Source organism: Panulirus ornatus, chromosome 35 (genome assembly GCF_036320965.1).
Source record: "Panulirus ornatus isolate Po-2019 chromosome 35, ASM3632096v1, whole genome shotgun sequence".
In the NCBI taxonomy this organism is placed as follows: Eukaryota; Metazoa; Arthropoda; class Malacostraca; order Decapoda; family Palinuridae; genus Panulirus; species Panulirus ornatus.
Genome location: NC_092258.1, coordinates 569,493 through 593,898, shown reverse-complemented (window position 1 = coordinate 593,898; position 24,406 = coordinate 569,493). Strand labels below are relative to the sequence as shown.

The 24,406-nt window shown below is 41.0% G+C and overlaps 1 protein-coding gene across 1 annotated transcript; it reads left to right on the top strand.

Moving 5' to 3' along the window:
* Nucleotides 1-2,750: 2,750 nt before the first annotated feature.
* Nucleotides 2,751-20,670, top strand: LOC139760050 (receptor-type tyrosine-protein phosphatase H-like). The gene is given in 20 exon segments (XM_071682809.1): nt 2,751-2,873; nt 4,439-4,463; nt 5,114-5,377; nt 5,620-5,898; nt 6,522-6,806; nt 8,079-8,381; nt 10,414-10,695; nt 10,943-11,245; nt 11,807-12,012; nt 13,304-13,482; nt 13,618-13,705; nt 14,148-14,250; nt 14,253-14,282; nt 15,200-15,276; nt 15,991-16,125; nt 16,406-16,531; nt 17,309-17,457; nt 17,634-17,778; nt 18,473-18,539; nt 20,377-20,670. Coding segments are annotated over 20 exon segments (3,195 nt in total). The 5' UTR covers nt 2,751-2,783; the 3' UTR covers nt 20,436-20,670.
* The last annotated feature ends 3,736 nt before the right edge of the window (nt 20,671-24,406 follow it).

Sequence of the window (24,406 nt, the reverse complement as noted above, 5' to 3'; positions counted from 1 at the left end):
CTTTCCTCTCTTCCTACACGTACACATGCCTTACATCCTCGATAAAAACTTTTCACTGCTTCTAACAACTTGCCTCCCACACCATATATTCTTAATACCTTCCACAGAGCATCTCTATCAACTCTATCATATGCCTTCTCCAGATCCATAAATGCTACATACAAATCCATTTGCTTTTCTAAGTATTTCTCACATACAGTCTTCAAAGCAAACACCTGATCCACACATCCTCTACCACTTCTGAAACCACACTGCTCTTCCCCAATCTGATGCTCTGTACATGCCTTCACCCTCTCAATCAATACCCTCCCATATAATTTGCCAGGAATACTCAACAAACTTATACCTCTGAAATTTGAGCACTCACTCTTATCCCCTTTGCCTTTGTACAATGGCACTATGCACTCATTCCGCCAATCCTCAGGCACCTCACCATGAGTCATACATACATTAAATAACCTTACCAACCAGTCAACAATACAGTCACCCCCTATTTTAATAAATTCCACTGCAATACCATCCAAACCTGATGCCTTGCCGGCTTTCATCTTCCGCAAAGCTTTTACTACCTCTTCTCTGTTTACCAAATCATTTTCCCTAACCCTCGCACTTTGCACACCACCTCGACCAAAACACCCTATATCTGCCACTCTATCATCAAACACATTCAACAAACCTTCAAAATACTCACTCCATCTCCTTCTCACATCACCACTACTTGTTATCACCTCCCCATTTGCGCCCTTCACTGAAGTTCCCATTTGCTCCCTTGTCTTACGCACTTTATTTACCTCCTTCCAGAACATCTTTTTATTCTCCCTAAAATTTAATGATACTCTCTCACCCCAACTCTCATTTGCCCTTTTTTTCACCTCTTGCACCTTTCTCTTGACCTCCTGTCTCTTTCTTTTATACGTCTCCCACTCAATTTCATTTTTTCCCCGCAAAAATCGTCCAAATGCCTCTCTCTTCTCTTTCACTAATACTCTTACTTCTTCATCCCACCACTCACTACCCTTTCTAATCAACCCACCTCCCACTCTTCTCATGCCACAAGCATCTTTTGCGCAATCCATCACTGATTCCCTAAATACATCCCATTCCTCCCCCACTCCCCTTACTTCCATTGTTCTCACCTTTTTCCATTCTGTACTCAGTCTCTCCTGGTACTTCCTCACACAAGTCTCCTTCCCAAGCTCACTTACTGTCACCACCCTCTTCACCCCAACATTCACTCTTCTTTTCTGGAAACCCATACAAATCTTCACCTTAGCCTCCACAAGTTAATGATCAGACATCCCTCCAGTTGCACCTCTCAGCACATTAACATCCAAAAGTCTCTCTTTTTTTTTTTTTTTTTTTTTGCTTTGTCGCTGTCTCCCGCGTTTGCGAGGTAGCGCAAGGAAACAGACGAAAGAAATGGCCCAACCCACCCCCATACACATGTATATACATACGTCCACACACGCAAATATACATACCTACACAGCTTTCCATGGTTTACCCCAGACGCTTCACATGCCTTGATTCAATTCACTGACAGCACGTCAACCCCGGTATACCACATCGCTCCAATTCACTCTATTCCTTGCCCTCCTTTCACCCTCCTGCATGTTCAGTCCCCGATCACACAAAATCTTTTTCACTCCATCTTTCCACCTCCAATTTCGTCTCCCTCTTCTCCTCGTTCCCTCCACCTCCGACACATATATCCTCTTGGTCAATCTTTCCTCACTCATTCTCTCCATGTGCCAGAACCATTTCAAAACACCCTCTTCTGCTCTCTCAACCACGCTTTTTTTATTTCCACACATCTCTCTTACCCTTACGTTACTTACTCGATCAAACCACCTCACACCACACATTGTCCTCAAACATCTCCTTTCCAGCACATCCACCTTCCTGCGCACAACTCTATCCATAGCCCACGCCTCGCAACCATACAACATTGTTGGAACCACTATTCCTTCAAACATAGCCATTTTTGCTTTCGGAGATAATGTTCTCGACTTCCACACATTCTTCAAGGCTCCCAGGATTTTCGCCCCCTCCCCCACCCTATGATTCACTTCCGCTTCCATGGTTCCATCCGCTGCCAGATCCATATATATATATATATATATATATATATATATATATATATATATATATATATATATATATATATATATATATATATATATATATATATATATGTATATATATATATGCGTGTGTGTGCGTGTGTGTGTGCGTGGCTGGGTGGCGGTGGGAATGGATAAAGGCAGCATGTATGAATATGTACATGGGTATATTTGTATGTGTGTGTATGTATATGTATGTATACGTTGAAATGTATAGGCATGTATATGTGCGTGTGTGGGCGTTTATGTATATACATGTGTATGTGGGTGGGTTGGGCGACAAAGTATAATGATACATATAATATATATATATATATATATATACATATATATATATATATATATATATATATATATATATATATATATATATATATGTATATATATATATATATATATATATATATATATATATATATATATATATATATATATATATATTACATGAACAGATAGATAAAGGGATATGCAATAACTAGACAATTAGACAAACAATAGATGAAAACTCGTCACAATGACAAAATGCATGAAATATTGTGAAAAATTGTTGAACAAACATATTCTGATAACGTGCTATCGCTGGCCTGATAATGATGGCCCATGCGGACCACAACAGCCTCATGAGCAGTGTGGGTTATCAGTGCCAAGAGGAGCTCTGTGATGGAATGTTGTTGTCCTATCATGTACTACACTTGTGTTCTACTTCTGGCTACGTGTGGCGTAACCCTCTCTCCCGACCTACATTTGCAGGTGAGAATCCTCTTGTACCGCTGAGGTGAGAGTGTGGTAGCTGCCTCAGGCCCGCCCATCATGTGCGGGTGCTGGCTTCCCACTAGGTGCTGCCTCTTCCCCCTCCTGATAACCGTATTGTCGCCATTACCTAGGGTGTTACTCCTACTCTCGAGTATCGCCTGCAGCCGTGGCTGTGGGTGTGAACGAATACTGGGTGTAAATACCTTCTCCACGATATATAACAACTTTTAGTTTCATTAGTTTTTGTTATTGGATTTATGGCATACATCCACTTGAGGTGGTTAAAGAATGAAGTGGTAAGACAAGAGAAAAACAGCAGGTTTGTGATGCTTGGAGTCTTCCCATTACAATATTCTTGTTACATCCGCCATTCCCTGTATTTACTTTTCATGATGACTGTTATATCTCGAGCGTACAAGTCCCAAATCACACCATCTCTGGTGAAATGAAGATAGATTCAGAGAATGACAAATAAAGCTTAATCACAGTTCCTCGGGTGTTTGTAAGACCGAAGTTTTAATGGCAGAGAAGGTATAGGAAGTCGAAAGAAAAAACAAGATGAAACAGCTTCCTTTCTCAAAAAAAGATATTGTCAAAACAGTCGAGAATAGTTAAGGAAATGTTGGGAACAAGAGAACGGGAAAGACAATATTAGTACATTTAAAGTACTCTTTTGAGTTCTTGGGCAAAATTAGTGATATAAAGGGTTCCCTTAGGGAAAGTATCAGTCTTATGTAGAGCAAATGCGGCTGTGTAAGAGATCTGTTTGATGCATTACTGACAACAACAGTAGACAAGAATTATGGGAATAGAGGATCGTGGATGGCGACTAAGAGGGGCGGAAGCGGGAGTATGAACATCCTCCCTTCATGTATCACTTTCCAAAAGATGGAACAGAGTAAGGAGCCAGTTGAAGAATTTTCCCTCTAAGGGTCTGTCATCTGTTCTTGACGCTACTTTCCTACCGTGGGAAATGGCGAGCATGTATGGATGGATGAGAAAAAACTGCGTTGGTCTACGTTCATTGACTAATGATAATTTTTTTTCTATAAATAAACACTCTCTCATTGTTTTTCTCAGGCTTTCTCGAATGATCATATCGAAATCAGTATGAAACAATATAAAAGATAACTTTAAGATTTGGGTCTTGTTACGCAAGTATTATGAAGAACATCATTGTTCTGAGGGAAATTAAAAACTTTTCCCAAAATTGTAAATGTTTTAACTCCAAGAGTGTTGTCCGTTTGTACGCAGGTAACATTGTAATCCTCATCGTCATTGTATCAGGCATTTTTATGTATGATAACTTCTCGCTAAACTTGCTACTTTTATCATTATGAATCTGTTATGTAATCTGGGTCACACAATACACAGTTTCTACAAAGGTAATTTCAACAATGTCTCGAGAACTCCTGCTTAAGTTTAGTTCCTGTGGACATCACGCAGTCTGCTTTCATGCATAGGTCACAGCTCTATTGAAGTATTGTGTTTCATCTGGAATACAAATGTAAAAATTTACAATATTCATTCTATCGATGGTTTTACTATTTTCCTTCTTGCAGAATGCTACATGGAGCGCAGGATGGGGTAAGCTATACATTGTTTTTCTCTTTTTTTCATTTTTGTTCAGTTGAAAGCAAGAAATATAAAAACACACAAAAAAACAGTAGATTAAACACCATGAAAATTTTTCTCTTCCAAGTAATTGAATGATCTGACGCAAGAAAAGGGGAAGTGGACAGTGGTTTTGGGTGATGCTAGCCTTGCCACTCCAAGAACACCAAAACGCGTGGATGCGATTTTCATTCAGTTATCTTGGATCATCTTTAAACAAGGGATGATAGAAGATATCTGACTGGATGTTCTATGCCCAATATTGCAGTCAAGCATAGAATATATATACATACATATATATATATATATATATATATATATATATATATATATATATGTATATATATATATATATATATATATATATATATATATATATATATATATATATATATATATATATATATATATATATATATATATATATATATATATACGGAAAGAGAATGGTATAAAGATTCATTGAAGTAAAAAGCATATGAAAAAATTAATGAGTTTGGTTTTAAGAAAGTAGCTTACAGAGTTCTCCACACAAGGATCTGATTTTCATGAGTCCTAACGTTGTGATATATTGTCCAGCAACAGTAGCCATGAACCATGCTAAACATGGTGTGTGTCCCCAGACGACCCTCTCAGGGTGGATCGCGTGGCATCAGACCGAGTGGAGGTCTCATGGAGGCGAAGTGGTAGTTGGTCAGACATCACTAACTTCACCGTCTCCATCATTGGTGTTGAGCTTCAAGATTACAAGTGCGCTGACAACGTCACCTGCAACACTGCCATCTGCAACTTCAGTAGCCGTGAAAATTGTACCCTCCAACCCTGCACCCTGTATAATCTGAACGTGACTGGGGGTGACAATGTGTCTGAGCACAGCTTCACCACAGGTATGTATGTATGTCTATTGTAAGCACATCATCTCTGTCACCAAATTTTACCTATGTCGGTCTGAGCAGATTGTGCTTACTGTGTGGATAAAGATTTTATAGATTCTTGGAGTAACTCAAGAGATAAAATATCAAACAGTTATCATTTTGCATGAAACGATTTTTTAAGTAAGCAAAATACATGATGGAGGAGAGGGCGATGATTAAGGTGGCACAAGTCATGTTGTTAACCATTTCCACAGCTCCGGCTCCTCCGTCCAGTGTGAACTCGTCCGTGAGCTACAGGCGCTTACGTGTCAAATGGTTGGGCTATCTTGGATACTGCCATACTGGGACAGTCATCACAGTTACTACACCTCACACTAAATACAAGAAGAACTTGACCAGCGCCGTAGACAATGGCTTCTGTGACCAGGACCTTGTCGCCTGCGACACCGGCCGGTTGGTGGCGTCAGTACAGGTGGTGGGAGGCGACGGTCAGGCAGACGAAGTCTCTAGTGCTCAGGACTTCTGTGGCGAAGGTAAGAGTATTAGGCAGATTAAGATAAAATAGGTAGATGAATCATTCCATCAACTGCAAACGTTTCTTCTCACAAGGTGGCATTTGTTTGTGTGAACATGTGCCATCCACAGGACGCTCCGAATCTCGGGCACATTTTAAAAAACCCTTCGTCACACTGGATAATCAACAAAGACATTTTGTACGTTTATTACATTACGGTGATTCTTTCACATTTAAAGTAGTTCTAGTGATGCCATGTGAGGTACCCCTACTGGGATCTTGAACTTCACTGTTAGTGATCTATTTTTGACGTGAAAGTTTTCCCAAAGATGATTTTACCCTCCTCTACGAATCATTAGTAGAACAGTTTCAATCGGACATTTACTGGCATTTGGCTGTACTGAGCACATCATATTTCAATGATCGATGATTTTTTCTTGTGTGTGTGTGTGTGTTTTCACTGTGAGTGACTGATACTAGTCATGAATATCAGTGTGTTTTGATAGGCTTCATATATTACAAGTTTCATTAAATATCTCATTTGTTAGAACAAGCAAAATTCTCCGATATAGGACGAAACAAGTAAATGTCTTCCGGACTTGCTGGACCTCACCATGTCGGTTAATAGAATGTTTTCCCTAGACGCAGGATCCATAGTTACCAACCTCGACCTGCTTCCTGGCAGCCGCAGCATCCAGGCCTTATGGTCAGTAAAGAGCGATTGTGCCAGGATGACGGGGTATCAGGTCACCTGGACGCCCAAGGACAGTGAGGAGTCATCCCCCATCATTACTGGTAACACCATACTCAGCTGCAACATCTCCGGCCTTTCCTCCTGTACTGAGTACACCATCACCGTCCAGCCGCTAGAGGGGAACGAGTTCTTCACTCAGCCAACCGTCAATGCTTCCATAACTGAGGATGAAGGTAAGGCTGACGTATATGTGTCATTCAAGAATATAGTTTACTTGATCATCAGACTTATGATAGATTATTATGTATGAGAAAATAAAGAACAATTTCGCAAGATCTCATATCATTAATTGAATCTGAACAATACATACAGTTTGAAAATGAGACAGTTTCGTGATTGCGTTACTACATGGGTAAGATGCTGGTGCAAGATGTTTCCGGTGTATAACTGGTCAACTTTACATTGTTGCTGATAAGGATGACAGTAAGATTATCATTATCATATACTATAAAATAGTGACTTTAAATCCTTTCAAGAAGATAAAACAGTTTCTTGGTTAGAGTGACATATGTCGATATTTTGAAACAAAAATACTAGACATATCAAGCGGAACCATGAATGTGATAAACAGCGTAGATATGATTTTTTATTGAGGATCATTGAGCGTGGAGATCAGCTGACTTAACGAGTACTCATGTGGAAGTGGCTCAAACTTTATAGTGTCTCTCTGGTGATGTGTTCGTTGGTACGGGAATATGCTGGGTGTTGTTGGTAGTGTTAATGTTCTTGGAGGCGTTGTTGTTGTTATTGGTGGTGCTGTTGTTGTTGTTATTGATAGTGCTGTTGTTGTTGTGGTTGGTGTTCTTGTTTTTGTTGCTATTGTGATTGGTGGTGTGTTGTTATTGTTGTTGATGATGATGTTGCTGTTGTTGTTGGTGGTAGTGCTTTAGTTGTTGTTAGTGGTGTTGCTGTTGTTATTGATGATGGAGCTGTTGTCGGTTGTGGTAGTACTGTTGTGGTTGGTAGTGGTGCTGTTGTATTTGGTGGTGGCGGTGCTGTTGTCGCTGCTAGTGATGCTATTGTTGTTGATAGTGTTGTTGTTGTTGTTGGTAGTAGTAGTGGTGGTGCTGTTGTTGTCGCTGGTGGTGCTATTAATGTTTATTGTGGTACATCTGTTGTTGGTGGTGGTGTTGTTAGTTCTGCTGCTGTAGTTGGTGTAGTTGCTTTTGGTTCTGCTGTTGTTGGCTCTCTGTACAGCGTGTGAACTGAGCGTGCTAGGGGTCATAGACCCTTAGTACATGAAAATAGAAATTGATCAAACTGCGCCTTTTACTCTTGTGTCAGAAATTCCAAATCTATGGATAAAAATTATTTTGGTACTTGGAAAACATATAATATGTTACCTTTCGTCAGAATTATTCATTAGTTTCCATTCAGACTGAAATAGATCAGGTACCTTGCTGATCAGCAAGATTCTCAGTAGATTCACTAAAAATAATCAACAGAGCCGGGGCCTCCAACGGACGTGAAGAGTGAAACGGTTGAGAACGAATCGGGTTCACTGAAGGTTTCATGGAGCCCGCCACCTGCTCCTGGGCCCCAGTGTCCCGTCACTAACAACAGGGTCAACTGGACGCTTTCTGATGACTGGGGGGAGCCTTTGGGTCAGGAGGAGGTTGGTGTGACAACCACCTACACCGTCATCGGTCTGTCCCCGTGGACGAGGTACACCGTGTGTGTGGCGGCGGAGACGGCGGGAGGCTACGGACCCGCTGGGCACTGTGATGACGGCATCACCGATCAGGACAGTAAGGGGCTATATAGCCTACCTGTAGGTGTGCCTGATCATGACTATGTATGAAATACTGATACTGGTAGTGCATGATGTTGGTACTGTTGGCTGTGAATAATGGTGATGGTTTTCGCAGAGTATGATAGCAGCGATCTTTTGATGCATAACAGTAGGGAAGCAAGTAACGTATGATGATGATGGTAATGCATAATGAAGACAATGATGGTAGTGTATAAGATGAAGACGTCAGAAGGGAGAACAGTGGTGATACCTGTTTTGCATGACAGTGTCAACAGTACAAGATGCGGGAGAAGCTGGCACCATATACTGATGACTATTTTGGTAGTTTTTGAGAATGGTGGTTCAGACAGTGCATGATGGTAATGATGATTTGTTCATGACAGTGTGGTAATGGTAATACAGAATGGGGCTGCTGATGCATGATGGTAGTGATGCTGATAATGCATGATAATGGTGGTGTTGGTAATGAATAATAGTGGTAATGCTGGTTTTACATGATGGTGGTGATGTAAGTGTCAATAACGGTAGTGATGTTAGTATTGTATAGCGGTGATGTTGGTGATATATTATGGAAAAGATACTTGTGATACATGATGGATGTGGTGCCTATAGCGTAGGATGATGGTGATAATGGCAGGACATGATACTAAGGAGTAATGTCATCAACATGACTGATGATAATTTCATTCGAGATTTACATTTATAAGCCTATCTGACTTGTTCTTTTGAAAACTTCATTCTTATATTTGAAGATACAGTCACGGATGAAAGTCCACTTCAAGGTCTGGCCTTAACTGAAATATAGAGAGGATCATGAAAGGGAAAAAGAGGAGACAAGGAAAAGTACTTGTGAATTTTGAAGGAAGTGAGGAACGTGTCTTAGAATGTGTCGGGTCGTAGTTATTGGGAAGGACATGAGAAGGTAGAGAGTTCCAAAGTTTCGAAGTGTAGGGAAAGAAACAGTTATCAAGACGACCCTCTCTTGAGTTGCCAGCGGCTAAACAGTAATCATGTGATGTGTCAGTTTGCCGAATACTGCGTGGTCTAGCTTGGTCAGGGCACACAAGAAGCTGGCTCTCGGAAGCAAAAGACAAACTAATATCTATGAAGAAGGAAAGTGAACCAACATTGGGATGTAGGGCAAGTGCGTCAAGTTGGAAATTAGCCTGGAACAGTCTATAAGTCGGACCGCTTTCAACTCGACTCTGTCAAGTAAAGATGCAGAGTTAGACCCACTCCAAATGCGAGAGCAGTACTCCACATAAGGACGGATCAATCCTTTGTAAATGCGGAGCCACTGTTCAGAGGAAAAGAAATTTCATCCAAACAAGGCTTACATTTTCTTAGAGGCAGGCTTTGCTATTTCCATAATGTGGGGTTTCCAAGAAAGAGTGGATGCTGCTGTAATACCAAGTATGTTCACTAAGTTAAGAGGTGGAATTACAGAACTGTCAATGGGGAGAGGAAAGTTGTCAGGAGTTTTCGATAGAGTAATGGGTGGAAACTGTGTGTGGGAGGCATCAAACTTAACTAGATTTCGTCTTCCTCACTGAAACATCCTGCCCAAGTCTGAGTTTTTTGAGGAAGTTGTGTCGAGATGGTTTGAGAGCAGCCTATTTGTGGGTCACATGTGATTGGCACAGTATGGTTGATCATGTTTCAGAAGTACACGCTGCACGATCGATCATGTCGCAGACTTCTCTCCTGAGTGCGTTGATGATGTAATGGGTTAGCATGCACTATTTTGCATGTGAAAACACACGGTAATTCTTTAAATCTCTCATAGGACACCTCATACGACAGCAAATGTTACAAGCACTTTTTTAGTGGCGCATTAATCCAAATTCGTCGCTGTTTAATGGTAAGTATATTATGAGAACGATATCAAAAACCTGAAATCGCTACACTTTATAACCTTAATTACTGAATCTCTGTCCCTGGCTGCCAGAATGTGGGCTCTCATCTCACTAATTATCACTTTAGAAATCTTTCTTCTTCTTGGTTAGCAAAAGCAGTTATTCCCACAGAGCCTGGCCCTCCGTCTGATGCCTGGGTGGAGTCTACGTCAGCCTCGTCATTGCTAGTGAGGTGGGGTTCGCCGCTTCAGCCAAATGGTCTGGTAACTGGCTACACCGTCAGGTGGTTCGCGGCTGGTGGTGCTGCCGACAGCCACAGCACTGACAACACCACAACCAGATACATTATCTCCGGCCTGGCTGCCTGTACCACCTATGATGTTATTGTCACGGCCTCCACCATCAAGGGAGACGGAGAGGCTCGGGGGCTGCGTCACACTACAGATATGGAGGGTCAGTAAAGCTCTGAATCATGCGCCAAGTTTTGACACTAAGGTTGCCAGTAAGTTCATAATCAATTACCTAAAGTCATCTGTACCTTAGACAATCTATATTGGCCACCTTCTCCCATGAAGCAAACCAGATTAACGAAAATCATGAAATCTGTCGATAGACAGGTTCTTATTGTAGTCATGGGGATGTATGCTACCAGTAAAATGACAGACGTGTTGAGAGAAAAATAAGTGCGTTCCATTCACAGCGCCACCAGCACCAGCACAACTCAACTGCAAGACACCTGAATCGTCCAGCTCCCTGACAGTGACATGGGTCTACCCCGATACTAAGTGTAACTTGACGAAGTACTTGGTGGTGTACAGAGGTGTCGTTCTCTGGTCAAATAACACTTACAATGACATCTACGAGAGGCCGCCATCGCAGTCATCTTATGTGGACCTTAATGATTTGACCCCCTGGACGACCTACACGGTGTGTGTGGCCGGGGTCATTACCGGTGACCTTGTTGGTGACAACAGCTGCTGCATCGCCACCACCTTAGAGGCAAGTGAGTACTGAGTTATTGCTGTTGACACACACACACACACTCTTATCTATCTATCTATCTATCTATCTATCTGTCTATCTATCTATCTGTCTATCTATCTATCTATCTATCTATCTATCTATATATATATATATATATATATATATATATATATATATATATATATATATATATATATATATATATATATATATATATATATTCATACAAATATCATTTCATTAAAATTCAAGGCATCAGTAGGGATTGATTATGTTTGTATATGTATCAAGTGGCATCACAGATGAGTATGTATATAATGATTGCTCCCTGACCCAGTGTTCATACGTGGTGGGAGGAGAATAGGAAAATCATTTCGAGGTAGACAACATGTAAATGGTGCCTCCCATCCCTAACGTTCCATCATCCTTTCTCTCTTTTCCCTATGAAGTGTGGTGGTTCATCTGAGGACATCGTGACTACTTATTGTTTATCTTTTAGCTCCTTTGCATACGTTTTGTGTGGTTTCCGCTCACGCTCGTTTGCGTTGAATTAACAGCTTGATTTTGGCTTGTCCCTCAGAACCCAGCGCTCCGGAGTCACTGGAGGTGGTTGACATAAGCACCAATGCCATCAGTCTCTCATGGGATCCTCCTAGCAAGCCCAATGGTCAAGTGACAGAATATCAGTTGAGTCTGGGATTAGTAGCACACAACATCACCACCAACACCACCACTTACGTTCTCACAGGACTCTACCCAGCCACACACTATAATGTCACCTTAAAGGTACGCTGGGAACGTTTGGCTTGTAAGATTCTGTTTATTCGCAAGAAATGAAATTAAGAAAAAGAAATGTATTTCTGAGATGCAGCACAAAGTTGTCAAAAAGGTAAATGATAATGAAATTTAAACAGGCAGTAAATGAATCAGTACAGTAACATCATATACTCCGTTTTTGACCAGTATATGGTACAATTATGGAAAAAAGTAGAAATCATTTCTCTACATTTATGGTCAAGATTTGGAAAACGTTTGATTGTTCACATTCTTGACACAAAGTTGTTATCAGTATTCAGAAAACCTTTGGTTGTATTGACTCTCACAATGGCGGAAATTTACTTGCCTAGTCAGTGGTCACCCTCTTCCTGGGTTTCAGTGAAAATCTGAAATTTTTATCTGTAAATCATTATTACTGTCGTCGGTATCAACACCTAAAGTGAGAGATCCAGTGGTGTGCGACTAGGGACCAAGTCTGGGACTCACTGTATTCTAGGTTACTGTTCATTGGTTAAAATGAACGTAGTGGAGATATCAATGATTAGACCTAAATTATAGGACATGTTAAGAAAGAGTATTTCTAGGATGGAAATATATGTTTTATGAAAAAGCTTTAATGATTTCAAACAGCCAGTCTTAATGGAATGGGCTTACCCACATAGCAAGGCTTGTGGGGAAACACCTGATATCACTGATCCACTGCCTAAAGTTTGCACCTTTGATACACAACATCCACGATGAAAGTACCTGTTATCAAAGTCATCCTCTGTAGTGTTTCTTATTTTAGGGGAACTTCTCTTTAAAAGAATGATAATTTCGCGTGGTATTTAAAGTGTGTGTGTGTGTGTGTGTGTGTGTGTGTGTGTGTGTGTGTGTGTGTGTGCATCAGATGACACCTGCTTGACAAAAGGGAACACATCCTATGTATCTCCAGAGGGTAAAGCTTTCCTAGCAAGACACTGTATAGTAACCCCGCCACTAAGATCAAGTTGCTGAATGTCTAACCGGTAGACAATATTGAAAGTCGCTTTTTACAGAATAAAGGTTTTAAAATAGTGATGATGCAGGAAAGTAGATGGAAAATTATATCCTCACAATGAAACATGTTCGCACCCGACCGCATCCAATCTACATCCGATGCGTTTCTCTCAGAGTATCAATACAGACGCCACGTACTATGTAGTTAGTCAGGATTGTAGCAAGTATGAGAGAGACTCTGGTAGGCGCCCTTATCACTATTATCTTCCACAAGAAGGCAGGTGGTAACTTTACCTATAACTGCTATCTATCTACCTTACAGGCTAGGAACGGAGCCGGCTGGGGGCAACTGACATGGCGGGAGGTGGAGACTGAAACTACCGCAGTGGTGGGTATCGTGATGGGTGTGGTGCTTGGTTTTGTTGTCGTAGTCGTGGGTGTTGCCGTCATTGTGTACAGGGCTACTTTGCTGAACGCAATCCGCAAGAAGACAGTGCCGAGGTAGTACATATTTTGCATTAAACACATAATCTCGTTTACAATCAACCCCAAAACGACACACTACTTGAATGATACATGAAATGATTAGAATTTAGTGTTAGAACTTAAGAGTAGTGGAGTGTGATGTACTTGCAGACCTTCATCGGTGGAGATGTCATCCTCGCGGGTCGGAGCCACAAGTGACGGAGAAATTAAAAAGTGCGACTTGTGGTCGTACATCCGTGTGAGTACTACAGGTTAATTGCTGTAATTACCTAAACAATGGAAAAGGAAGAAAGTAGCTTCAGATACATGTAAATGTCCAGAGATATGGTCATCATCAATCACTCTTACGCATGTCATTACACTTATTGGAGTGCATTATATGCAAACAAGAGAGAGAGAGAGAGAGAGAGAGAGAGAGAGAGAGAGAGAGAGAGAGAGAGAGAGAGAGAGAGAGAGAGAGAGAGAGAGAGAGAGAGAGAGAGAGAGAGAGAGAGAGAGAGAGAGAGAGAGAGAGAGAGAGAGAGAGAGAGAGAGAGAGGGAGGAGAGAATCAGGGATGTAACATAATCGGCAACAACGACAACTTAAAAGTTTGAGACAATTCTTAGATAATTTAACGTCGATCAGGTATCAAGAACAGTATAATATAGTGTTGTTACTGATTCTGTTTTGCTTTGAAAGAACCTTGAGAGTGATACTCAACGAGGTCTGGAGGAGGAGTTCGCCGAGGTCAAGAGCCAAAGTCCCAGGTACTCTACTGACGCCGCCACCAGACACATCAACAAGAAAAGAATCGCTTTGTTGACATCTTACCCTGTGAGTACGCTGGACAGTTAGTTTAATCAATGGCTCTTTTCCAATTAACACATCTACCATGATTTTACCAACAAAAAACATTCTTTCATATTTTTAGTCAAGAAATAAGCTTTTAAACTGAGAATATAAGAATATATTGATGCTATTTCTTCGATACATTTATATAAGATACTTTATATTAGTAAATCATAATGTATAAACTCCGAGGAAATGTTTATTAGGGAAACAGCTGCGTCAAAAGTTTAAACTACGACTACCTATTACACGTATAGCAGAATATGTTTGATGCTTGGGTCTTCGTCTGTTCGCACACCAGGGGAAACACACACACACACGATAAGTTCCCAAGTGCACTTTCGTGTAATAATCACATCGTCAGGGGAGATACAAGAATAAGATAGAAGACCTAGAACAGTCAGTTGATATACAAGGAAGAGACCATCCGGTAACACTTGCTTACCAATGGCGTCTTAGCTACGTCTCTTCCCTGTGTATGAACGAATGTGGCCTTTGTTGTCTTTTCCTAGCACTACCTCGCGCGCGCGCTGGGGGATGTGGGTGCTATTTCATGTGTGATGGGGTTGCGATGAAAATGGATGAAAGCAGCAAGTATGAATATGTACATGTATATGTATATGTCTGTGTATGTATATGTATCTATATGTTGAAATGTATAGGTATGTGCATGTGCGCGTGTGGGCGTTTATGTATTTGCATGTGTATGACGGTGGACTGGGCCATTGTTTCGTCTGTCTCCTTGCGCTACCTCGCTAACGCGGGAGACAGCGACTAAATATGATAAAAAGATAATATATATATATATATATATATATATATATATATATATATATATATATATATATATATATATATATATATATATATCATCTTCCACCGATGCTTCTTCCCCACTGCAGACGACCACTCCAGGGTTGAGCTGTCGATGGTTCCTGGACAGTGTGATTCTGACTACATCAATGCCAGCTATATCAAGGTACATACCCAGCTGCAGAACGAGTAATGTTCTTAGTTATGTATGATATATAATATGTATATTTGGGAAGCACATATGGTAGTGGGATCATTAATAGAAGTGGCTAATATGGTTCATTTCCTAATTAGTTTGGAGTAAGCTAGTAAGGAGTATAGATCATTAAGCACTTGCCGTCTCGGGTCACAACTTCAGTTTCGTCTTTATCCGGTACACAATCAGCCACGATCTAACCTGGTGTCACCCGCAGTCTTGTTCATCTACCCAAACACGTGTCCAGACACTCCCCACATGCTAACACCCATAACCTTCCTCACCATGTCCTTCTCACTCATCCTCAATCCCCCTTTACCTTCACCTCACTCTTATACATCCGCTTCGTCGTCCTCTTAATTCTCATCATTCATCGAACTTTTTTCATCATATATCATTGTTTTCTAACAAAGATATATCTTTTCCCTTCATTTCTTAGTTATATTTCATGCTGTTCATTGTTCTCACTCCTCGTCAGAGATATAGAGTCCTATCTACATAGCTTCTGTTATCTCTTTCATTTTGGTTTCGTAAGCCCAGGTTTGACTTTCATACATCAGCGTCGGCCGAGACATTATTCCAAATGGGTCCTCCACGTATGCAAACGCACTGTTTTATCTCTAACATTTTCCCAAGAGTTCCAGACACTGCATCGTGCATCAAGTTTTTTTTTTACTCTTTCAGGATATTCATGGAAGACTTTTTTTCGTGGCGGCTCAGGGTCCCAAGCCCGAGACTGTCGGGGACTTCTGGCGGATGGTGTGGGAACTGAGAGTCGAGACTATCGTCATGCTCACCAACCTCACGGAGAGGGGCAGGGTAAGCTAGGTTTCTAAGTGAATATGTCGGCTTCACTATGGTGCAGTTTCTGCCTTCGTGTGAGGCTCAGACACGTGAAATTACTGAGAGAACTTTATGATTTACAGGTACATAAAGAAAGCTCCATTCCTACCAACTTTACGTCTTGCAATCTAAAGGACAGGTGTTTGTGTGCTTGGTTGAACTTTTACCACGTACTAACTTTTACTTAGATATCTAAGAACATGACGAGTGCTGGTAAATAATGGCTAATACACGTAGTTTTAATCTATGATCACAGGAAAAATGTGCACAGTACTGGCCCAGCGTCGAGGAATCTCGGGCGGCGCACGACGGTTACCTCCTTCACATGCACGCAGAGGAGAAGGACGTCCACTTCACCGCCAGGGTCATCGAAGTGACCAAGGTAGCGCGAATGATAACAACAGAAGCAATGGCTTCTTTGATTTATTGTTGTTGCTTAGAAGACACTCTCAGCTCAACGTCCGTCCCACAAGATATTCATCCCAAGCTCTTGTAGGCTACTGGCAGCCTCCTTGTTTCTGGCTCTTGTTTCATCACTCTTCCTTGATGTGGATTCTTATGCCCTTTGTCACATCCCTTAGATTTTAAGCACACTCCTTGCTATCCAATAATCTTAGGCACTTACATCTACTGTCCACTCTCTGTAGCGACTCTGTAGCCATTCCTATTTACTTTGCTTTCTCTGTTTCCTCAGCGACCTAGGTTTTCGTTATGATGACACTCGCTAGACTCTCGTCATGGAGTCTCACTCGCTGCTTCGTCAGTGATTCATTATTCCACTAGTTCTCTCCTAGGTTAATCCTCCCTTTACCAATAAGTTGTGTTACAGTGCCATTCACAAATGGAGTTATCGCAATTTCCGGAACTGAAACACAGACTTCTGTTAGACTATTATAAAAGTATTTGAGCTTCCAGTCTCATTCGTGAGTTCTGTCATGTGTTACACTACTAACGATATTTCTCTAGTGAAAGTTGTAGCACGGAGCTGCTTGGTTTAACGAACTTATCAAAATCACATAACCTTAATGAAACCATAGAACCTACTGACTACATATATGTAACGGGAACGTCATCTTAATCACATTTTTCATATTGTTGATAGATTTCTCCTTTTTAATAATGTCTCTTAATCAAGAGATTCCTTGGTACCTTCCCTTAGGGTTACCAGAAGAGGTTGGTGAAACAATACCACTTCACAAGCTGGCCAGACTTCGGTGCACCGTCACATGAGGACCATCTCCTTGACTTCATCACCACCATCAGGAGCGCCAAATCTACCATCGGCAACCACCTCCTCATTCACTGCAGGTACCAACTGATGGTCCACTATCAATTCACGTGCTGTTATGGATTAAAATCCACATATATGTGACCTAATATGCAGGCGAAATGCTTGTTTACTGACACAGTTGAGACCAATCTTTGTCAAGCACCAAGAGTGACGCCAGGTTATATACTTTGAATGACGTAATATATTTTACCAGCTCGGGCGTGGGCAGGACCGGCTCATTCATCGGCCTGTGGAATCTGATGGACATGGTGGACGCCAACACACATGCGCCCACCATCAACATCAAGCGTGTGGTGTTGGAAATGAGGGAGACCAGACCATCTATGGTCCAATCCCAGGTAAGCGCTGCTCCAGCACTCTTGATACAATCCTATATTTCTTCCTGCATCGAAGAGGAATTTCTTTTTCTTGATTTCCTTTCCAAGAGTCAGCACCCTTACCCTGGCTTGGTGAAGACGCTTTTCATCTGACCCTTAAGTGTCAGGTCAAAGCAAAGACCAGTTGTGTTGAGAGTGTAGTAATGATGATGCAGTGTAGTGAAGGTGTAGTGAAGATGACCTTTGATAAGACCCCTACGGCTCGGGTCACTGGAAAGTGGCGTCGTTTAGTGAAAATGCGGCTACTGAAGATGAGGGTGCAGTGAAAGTGAGTCAGTTATAGGTCAAAGGGTAGCTATAGTTCGCAGTGATGGTCATGCGAAACACGAATTCAGATGAAATCTAAGAACTCTTGGATATATATATATATATATATATATATATATATATATATATATATATATATATATATATATATATATATATATATATATATATATATATATATATATATATATATATATATATATATATATATATATATATATATATATATATAAAATTCTAACGATGTAGTGAAGATCTATTGTAGTGAAGTATTATTGCCTTCATGAGTGTGAGTCTATGTTTGTGAATAGATAGCATGAGTAGTATAGAACATAATGTTTCACATGGGACCACCTTGATATACATGCATTGCCTTCACCTCCCTCAGGAACAATACTTGTACCTGTATAAGTGCATCGCTGCTTACCTTCAGTCGTCCGTCATGGAAGCCCAAGGTCAGTATTTTGTGTGTCTCTTACGCTTCATGGTAATGTCCTGCGTCATTATATTTTGCCTCATCAAATGACTTTTAGTCAGACCATTTATGTCAGTTATCTGCCTAAATCTCTTCATATATTTTGTATTTACGAACATTCCTTGTTTTAGTTAGGTGTGAAGCGAAGAACGGTCGAGTCATGATATTTATCATTTATAAATCACTCGTGTCTGGCATCCTTAAACTTAATTTTTGTATTACAGTAAAACTTCAACGCTAAGATCCTCACTTGTCTTCACAAATATGTAAGATGCCATCTGATTATCATGGGCCACTTTTGAATGTTAAAAGTGACATTTGCTTTATAACTTGGTCGGTATATTTTCCGATGATTATTTACTAATGTAAGAGTTATACTATATAATTCTCTCAAACACCTAAAATTTCTGAAATGAATTTCCACAAGACGTATCTCGAGTTGCCACCAGATCTGGGGACGAAGAGTGTAGAGGATTTAAGAATATTCATGGAGAATGTATGTTACGTAATCGTGAAGTTAAAAGAAACGGAAACAGAAGCAAAATTTGATTTCTTTGTCAGATGAGCATCATCCAAAGTCCTTCTCTTAACCTTGATGTACTCCTCCTTCATGAATATGCAACAAGATCCTCCCAATATTGCCATGTTATGTTTGACACGACAGCTAGCAGTTATAACGTTGACCCCACATTTGGCAATTATAACGTCTGACCCCACAGCTGACAGTTATAACGTCTGACCCCACAGCTGACAGTTGTAACGTCTGACCCCACAGCTGACAGTTATAACGTCTGACCCCACAGCTGACAGTTATAACGTCTGACCCCACAGCTGACAGGTATAACGTCTGACACCACAGCTGACAGTTATAACGTCTGACACCACAGCTGACAGTTATAACGTCTGACCCCACAGCTGACAGTTGTAACGTCTGACACCACAGCTGACAGTTATAACGTCTGACACCACAGCTGACAGTTATAACAACTAAAAGGGAACGGGAAAGAGAAGTGTGTGTGTGTGTGTGTGTGTGTGTGTGTGTGTGTGTGTGTGCGCGCGTGTGTGTGGATGTATTGACCCAGGATGAATAATCTGGGGTCATTCTCACTCAAGTGAAGTTCACTTTTTCTGGTTTATCATCTAAACTGGGCCTTACCCACGGGACTGTATTCTCTTGAAGATTGATCGTTGGCAGGATAGTGTGCTAATAGTGTTCGGTGTTTTTGTATAGCATTGGTGCCTTTTGGTCTTTTCGAGCCCAGTTTACCTGTAGTGTGTGTGAAATTCCTTACTTAATATTCAGCATATTCTTATGACGGAGGTTCCCTCTTACATGTGTGTTGGGGCATCATTTCAGTGTAAACATTGGAGTATAAGACCTCGTAACCTCCTTTCTGTTTTTTTTTCTCTTTTTTTTCTATGGGTAACCCTTATTGATTATTCATTAGAGTTTCTCATCGCATTGAAACAATAAGTTCATTGTTATAAATTTGAAGTGTTTTGACCAGGATAACGACTGAAAATTGTTTAGACTGAAGATGTGTCACATACGAATGTCTTATTTATGAAAATTGTGTTCTTTTGATTTTTTAGAGAGTATTTTGACCCGGTTTGCCTCTCGTGCAAGCTTTTTTTTTTTCGAGAATCATTCATCAAGGGTTAAATGTGTTCTTGAATATCACTGTTAAGAGTTCTGATAACCATTAAAAATTTTACTCTTTAGAGTAGGTTTCGTGTCTAAGCCCAAGAATTCATTTCACGGGTAACTGTAACGTCCACTTGCTCCACAATAACTTTCCATTAACATTTTGTTCCAGAGGTGAACCACGTCTATGACAACCCAGGGTATGAGGAACCCATCTACATGAACACGTAAACCTGCCATAAGACCATCAAGATCCAGTTGGCTATGAACTAAGACTGTATATTTTGATAGTCTTTACTGAAGGAATATTTACACACACACACACACGCACACACACACACACACACACACACACACACACACACACACACACACACACACACACACACACACACACACACACACACACACACACACACACACACACACACACACACACACGCACACACACACACACATACACACATTCACATACATACATATACAAACAGAGTGGCTGAAGGTATGTTTGTGTACCGGACCACAAGTCAATTGTTTGCTTTGCATTTGTAAATGTATAAACGTTACTTCACAGTTACTGAGGAAGAGAGAGAACCTTGTACTGGGGTTTCTCCTGAAGTGTGCAGGTTATATCTTGTAATTATCCATTAAGGACAGTTATAATCTCTAGTCAATACAAGAAATTGTAGCATGGAATATTCTTTGTTTGTTGAAATATAAACAATTGTACATATGTTAGTTTAGATTCTTGATATTTGTATGGCATTACAGAGCCAGTAATAGATTAAAGAATTTCCATGAGTTAGGAATAAGCTTCAAAATGTTGCCCTTTATGTGAGGTGTTGTGTTGATGCTGGAGGCTGATGCTTGGCGTTATCATCATATCATTACCATTCAGTGAGTAGGGAGGCAGCGACGTGGTGTCTTGCTGGTGGACCAGGTAGTGTCATGGACTGAGTCCCGTTATGCCTGTGCTCCATCTTAAGCCAAGGAATGATCAAGTGATGATATCTTATTTTCCTGGATCTATACATCTGGTATGCTACAGTTCGTCGCATCATCAATGATTATTTAAGACAAGTTTTTAAGGCCGTAAGAAGTCTGTGTGATTTTTTGGAAAGTAGTTAAGGGTGAGGTATTAAGTAATGTTTATTGTATGAGTCTACTAAATGCCTCTATGTTCAGGATCATTCCATTCGTCATAACCTCTGGCTAGAGAGAGAAACAGATGTTTACGTATATCAGCAAGAGTTTGCTGGTATGTCAAGAGCTACGTCTGTGCTGAGGACTGTCTTGGCAACGTCTGGTACTGAACTAAGTAACTTTGTATAAACAATATTTTTTTCAAATACCTTATCATGTAATGCATGCTATATGAATGTTAATCTTATATTACAGACATAACAAAAAATGAAATGCATTTTATATGATTTCTTAAGTGACCTGTGATGAAACACACCACACACCCACACACACACACACACACACACACACACACTCATTCGTGTGCGTCATCATAATCATTAAATATTCTAGTACTCAACTTTGTCATCTAGTCTTATGATAAACCAATAACAGGCAGACAGAAACAGCAATATTTATTTATCAAGGTCCATCATCTCTTCACTTGTGGCTTTATTTGTCTCAGGGAAGAAATGACACTAAACTGAGTCAGGTCCAGCCCTTACTGTTCGCTCCAAGTGCGTCCCTTACGTTGTGAAATCATTATTAGCCCTTCTCCTGTCAATATTATTCATTCTTCTTGCTCTCCTGTTGTCATTCCTTCATTGTAATTCTATTGCCCCAGTGTTCATCCTCTCTTGTTCATCCATCTGTCCTGCTTCTTCAGTACACTCTCGAGAAGTTAGCTCACTTATATCCCAACCACCATTAACTCTAACCTAGTACTAACAACTCTAACGCAGTCTTCACCAGCTTAATCCATCAAAGGTCTTCACCCTATGTCGCCATCCCAGGATCGCATCGCAGTGCAGCACCGTTTACCTCGGCACCAACTTACTATTGTATACTCAAACTCTATCTTATGAACGTCAGGTATTGGTGCAACCATATTACACTCCCACCCGTCCGCACTCCTTCATATACGGCTGTACACCTACAAAAGAAACAAAACAGACATGAGTACCCGCAAGTCTTTCTTACTTTTTTCTTTTTTTTTTTGCTTTGTCGCTGTCTCCCGCGTTTGCGAGGTAGCGCAAGGAAACAGACGAAAGAAATGGCCCAACCCATCCCCATACACATGTATATACATACGTCCACACACGCAAATATACATACCTACACAGCTTTCCATGGTTTACCCCAGACGCTTCACATGCCTTGATTCAATCCACTGACAGCACGTCAACCCCGGTATACCACATCGCTCCAATTCGCTCTATTCCTTGCCCTCCTTTCACCCTCCTGCATGTTCAGGCCCCGATCACACAAAATCTTTTTCACTCCATCTTTCCACCTCCAATTTGGTCTCCCTCTTCTCCTCGTTCCCTCCACCTCCGACATATATATCCTCTTGGTCAATCTTTCCTCACTCATTCTCTCCATGTGCCCAAACCATTTCAAAACACCCTCTTCTGCTCTCTCAACCACGCTTTTTTTATTTCCACACATCTCTCTTACCCTTACGTTACTTACTCGATCAAACCACCTCACACCACACATAGTCCTCAAACATCTCATTTCCAGCACATCCATCCTCCTGCGCACAACTCTATCCATAGCCCACGCCTCGCAACCATACAACATTGTTGGAACCACTATTCCTTCAAACATACCCATTTTTGCTTTCCGAGATAATGTTCTCGACTTCCACACATTCTTCAAGGCTCCCAGAATTTTCGCCCCCTCCCCCACCCTATGATCCACTTCCGCTTCCATGGTTCCATCCGCTGCCAGATCCACTCCCAGATATCTAAAACACTTCACTTCCTCCAGTTTTTCTCCATTCAAACTCACCTACCAATTGACTTGACCCTCAACCCTACTGTACCTAATAACCTTGCTCTTATTTACATTTACTCTTAACTTTCTTCTTTCACACACTTTACCAAACTCAGTCACCAGCTTCTGCAGTTTCTCACATGAATCAGCCACCAGCGCTGTATCATCAGCGAACAACAACTGACTCACTTCCCAAGCTCTCTCATCCCCAACAGACTTCATACTTGCCCCTCTTTCCAAAACTCTTGCATTCACCTCCCTAACAACCCCATCCATAAACAAATTAAACAACCATGGAGACATCACACACCCCTGCCGCAAACCTACATTCACTGAGAACCAATCACTTTCCTCTCTTCCTACACATACACATGCCTTACATCCTCGATAAAAACTTTTCACTGCTTCTAACAACTTGCCTCCCACACCATATATTCTTAATACCTTCCACAGTGCATCTCTATCAACTCTATCATATGCCTTCTCGAGATCCATAAATGCTACATACAAATCCATTTGCTTTTCTAAGTATTTCTCACATACATTCTTCAAAGCAAACACCTGATCCACACATCCTCTACCACTTCTGAAACCACACTGCTCTTCCCCAATCTGATGCTCTGTACATGCCTTCACCCTCTCAATCAATACCCTCCCGTATAATTTACCAGGAATACTCAACAAACTTATACCTCTGTAATTTGAGCACTCACTCTTATCCCCTTTGCCTTTGTACAATGGCACTATGCACGCATTCCGCCAATCCTCAGGCACCTCACCATGAGTCATACATACATTAAATAACCTTACCAACCAGTCAACAATACAGTCACTCCCATTTTTAATAAATTCCACTGCAATACCATCCAAACCTGCTGCCTTGCCGGCTTTCATCTTCCGCAAAGCTTTTACTACCTCTTCTCTGTTTACCCAATCATTTTCCCTAACCCTCTCACTTTGCACACCACCTCGACCAAAACACCCTATATCTGCCACTCTATCATCAAACACATTCAACAAACCTTCAAAATACTCACTCCATCTCCTTCTCACATCACCACTACTTGTTATCACCTCCCCATTTGCGCCCTTCACTGAAGTTCCCATTTGCTCCCTTGTCTTACGCACTTTATATACCTCCTTCCAGAACATCTTTTTATTCTCCCTAAAATTTAATGATACTCTCTCACCCCAACTCTCATTTGCCCTTTTTTTCACCTCTTGCACCTTTCTCTTGACCT